Source organism: Temnothorax curvispinosus, unplaced genomic scaffold, assembly GCF_003070985.1.
Source record: "Temnothorax curvispinosus isolate PA1 unplaced genomic scaffold, ASM307098v1 QBEX01018278.1, whole genome shotgun sequence".
Taxonomy (NCBI): Eukaryota; Metazoa; Arthropoda; class Insecta; order Hymenoptera; family Formicidae; genus Temnothorax; species Temnothorax curvispinosus.
In genome coordinates, this window is record NW_020228058.1 from 1 (window position 1) to 2,569 (window position 2,569).

The window sequence follows — 2,569 nt, forward strand, 5'->3', positions numbered from 1 at the left end:
AACAGCTAGAAAGTGAATAGACAACAAATTCGCGTTTTGCGCAATACGTTCACATATGTCTTAATTTTATGTATAAAATATACTTTGTATGTATTATTAATCAATATTTTATGCTGTGTATCGTAGCTCCAACTGTATCGCGCATGTTAAATTATGCAGTGGGCGACGAGGTATTTCGAAAGGGTATCACCAAGTATTTCGCTACAAAGTAAGTACATATGTATAATGTAGTCTATTATAGTTATCACATATAGCAACATTAAATATCATAAGTATAATGTTTCTTGCATTCACGTTGGAAAATATAGTACGCCAAAAAATATAGAAAGTATATCAGAAATACAAACTTATGCATTCAATATTCAATGTTATTCGATTAGAAAGAGACCATACTTACTCCTTAACTATAATTTGACTAAGCTAGTTTTAAGTTATATTCTTAGTTCCCACATGTGTATTAATTAAATTATACATTAATACTCACGTTTGATTATGTAATAGTAAATTTAAATACATACGACATATGTGTTATAGCTATTTTCTTTAGGCAAAATATGGCGGTCACTCCCGATGATTTGGGGAGTGCTATACAAAGTGCTAAAGACGATGCTTCTTGGGTTTCTTATATGCGAGATCAAAAATTCAGAATAAAAGAAGTGATGGATACGTGGATAGTCCAAAATCGTTATCCTGTGCTGAATGTAACGATGAATTACGAAACTGGTGAAGTGGCAATAACACAAAAATGTTTCCACGCAACTGAAGATATCAATAATAAATGGTAGATACCCATATCCTACACCGTTCCGGATTTTTCCAATACTATGCTCAATAATCGGTTAAAACCAGATGAAACTCTTAAAGTGCAAATTAATACAAGAGATTGGATTATTGTCAATCTACAACAAACTGGTATAAATCTATAAATTTTACGCTCTTTTATATCTAAATCTTATTTGCTTTATTAACACGAAAGTTTTACATTATATTCAAGTTCTTAATGTATTTTTATTAAAAAGAAGCTTCAAGATTTATATAATTATAATGTTCTTCGATACATTGGTGAATTACATTGGTAATTACACAATGGTAGAAATAAACGTGCATGTTAATTAACATTAATACAAATAGACATAAGGGGAAGTGGGGAGCAAGTTCGCCGACGATTTTTATGATAGGGAATGTTTTAACAAAACATTATATATATATATATATATATATACATATATATATATATATATAATATATATATTCCGCAGCTAAGGGACTAAATACATTTATATGCATACTATGTATTGTTATTATCTATATGTTAAATAAAAAATTATATTGTATGAAATGGCTGCATAAAAATAAATTACTACATATTATTGATAAACATCTTTAACATCCTAATCTGTTTCAGGTGAAAAGATTCGCAGAAACTTTTTTTTCATCAAGATCCAAACGCCTTGTCAAACTATAATAGTTATTTTAATTACTAAAGCTATTACTTAATGTTGAAAGTAGCTAATTCTGCTATTCTTCCTTAACTTAAACGTACTATACTTGAGATATATTTGAGGTAATCACTACATCATTAATATTAGTATTAGGATTACTGATGCTAAGAGGCTTACAAGCATCCATCAAAATTCTTAAGTCTTCGTCATTCAGGTAACTAAATATTTTTTCAGTACAGTCATGTGGTAACTCAGGAAAGTTGTTAAAGAGAAGATGGAAAACTTTATTGCCTTGTTTAAGTAACTCTTTTCTTTCCATACCCTTTCTGAAATGACTTCCTATCATACTAGCGTATATTGGAAATTTGGTTTTATAGTCGTCTGATTTTAAAACCAGCACTATATTTTCATTCCTCATATATATTGCTAATGAGCTTGTACCTTTTGCCAAGATATCATAAAATGAGATATTAGTATTATTAATCTTCTCACTCTTCATGCTTGCTATTTCTTCCTCACAATCATCCTGAAAATCACTTATTTCATCACTGCTACTCATTGATAGTAAATTTTTTTTACTTACATATAAATTTGCGGTTTTCATTTTAACTATGTGGCGTTTAATAGCTTCAGCAGTTACTGCACGCGAACACATACGACAATCAGGATCGTGGCCCCACGTGATACCACGATCGGAATAATCATCATCATCATAATCATCATCAGAGTCATTATAGCTGCTGATATAATGGGATGCAGCCATAGCATAATCAAGAGGTGTACAATTATTTCTACTCGTAATATTAATATCAGAACCATATTCCAGAAGAGTTGCAACAACTTCTGTACGTCCTTCTTGAGAAGCAATATGAAGTGCTGTTCTGCCATACTCATCTCTAGAGTTAATATCAGCACCAAATTTCAAGATAGTCTCAATAATTTCCCGATAACCTTTTTCAGCACCTAAGTGCAGTGGTGTGATGTCATTTTTCATTTTAGAATCAACTTTGGCACCGCATTTTAGCAATACTTTTACAACCTTTTTATGACCCTCCTGAGTTGCAATGTGCAATGCAGTGGTCCCATCCTTTTGCTTAGCATTTACATTAGCTCCTTTATTCAAAAGC

General features: G+C 31.0%; 2 protein-coding genes across 2 annotated transcripts; one reads left to right on the forward strand and one right to left on the reverse strand.

Moving 5' to 3' along the window:
- Positions 1-62: 62 nt before the first annotated feature.
- On the forward strand, positions 63-944 carry LOC112468295 (membrane alanyl aminopeptidase-like). The gene is made up of 2 exons (XM_025037415.1): positions 63-208; positions 535-944. Exons 1-2 carry the CDS (start codon positions 154-156, stop codon positions 783-785), a joined length of 306 nt encoding a protein of 101 aa, XP_024893183.1. The 5' UTR covers positions 63-153; the 3' UTR covers positions 786-944.
- Positions 945-1,343: 399 nt separating this feature from the next.
- On the reverse strand, positions 1,344-2,562 carry LOC112468293 (ankyrin-1-like; the record flags this gene model as incomplete). The annotated part of the gene is made up of 2 exons (XM_025037414.1): positions 1,344-2,081; positions 2,133-2,562. Coding segments are annotated over 2 exons (969 nt in total), but the record flags the coding sequence as incomplete, so codon positions are not given.
- Between the last annotated feature and the right edge of the window lie 7 nt (positions 2,563-2,569).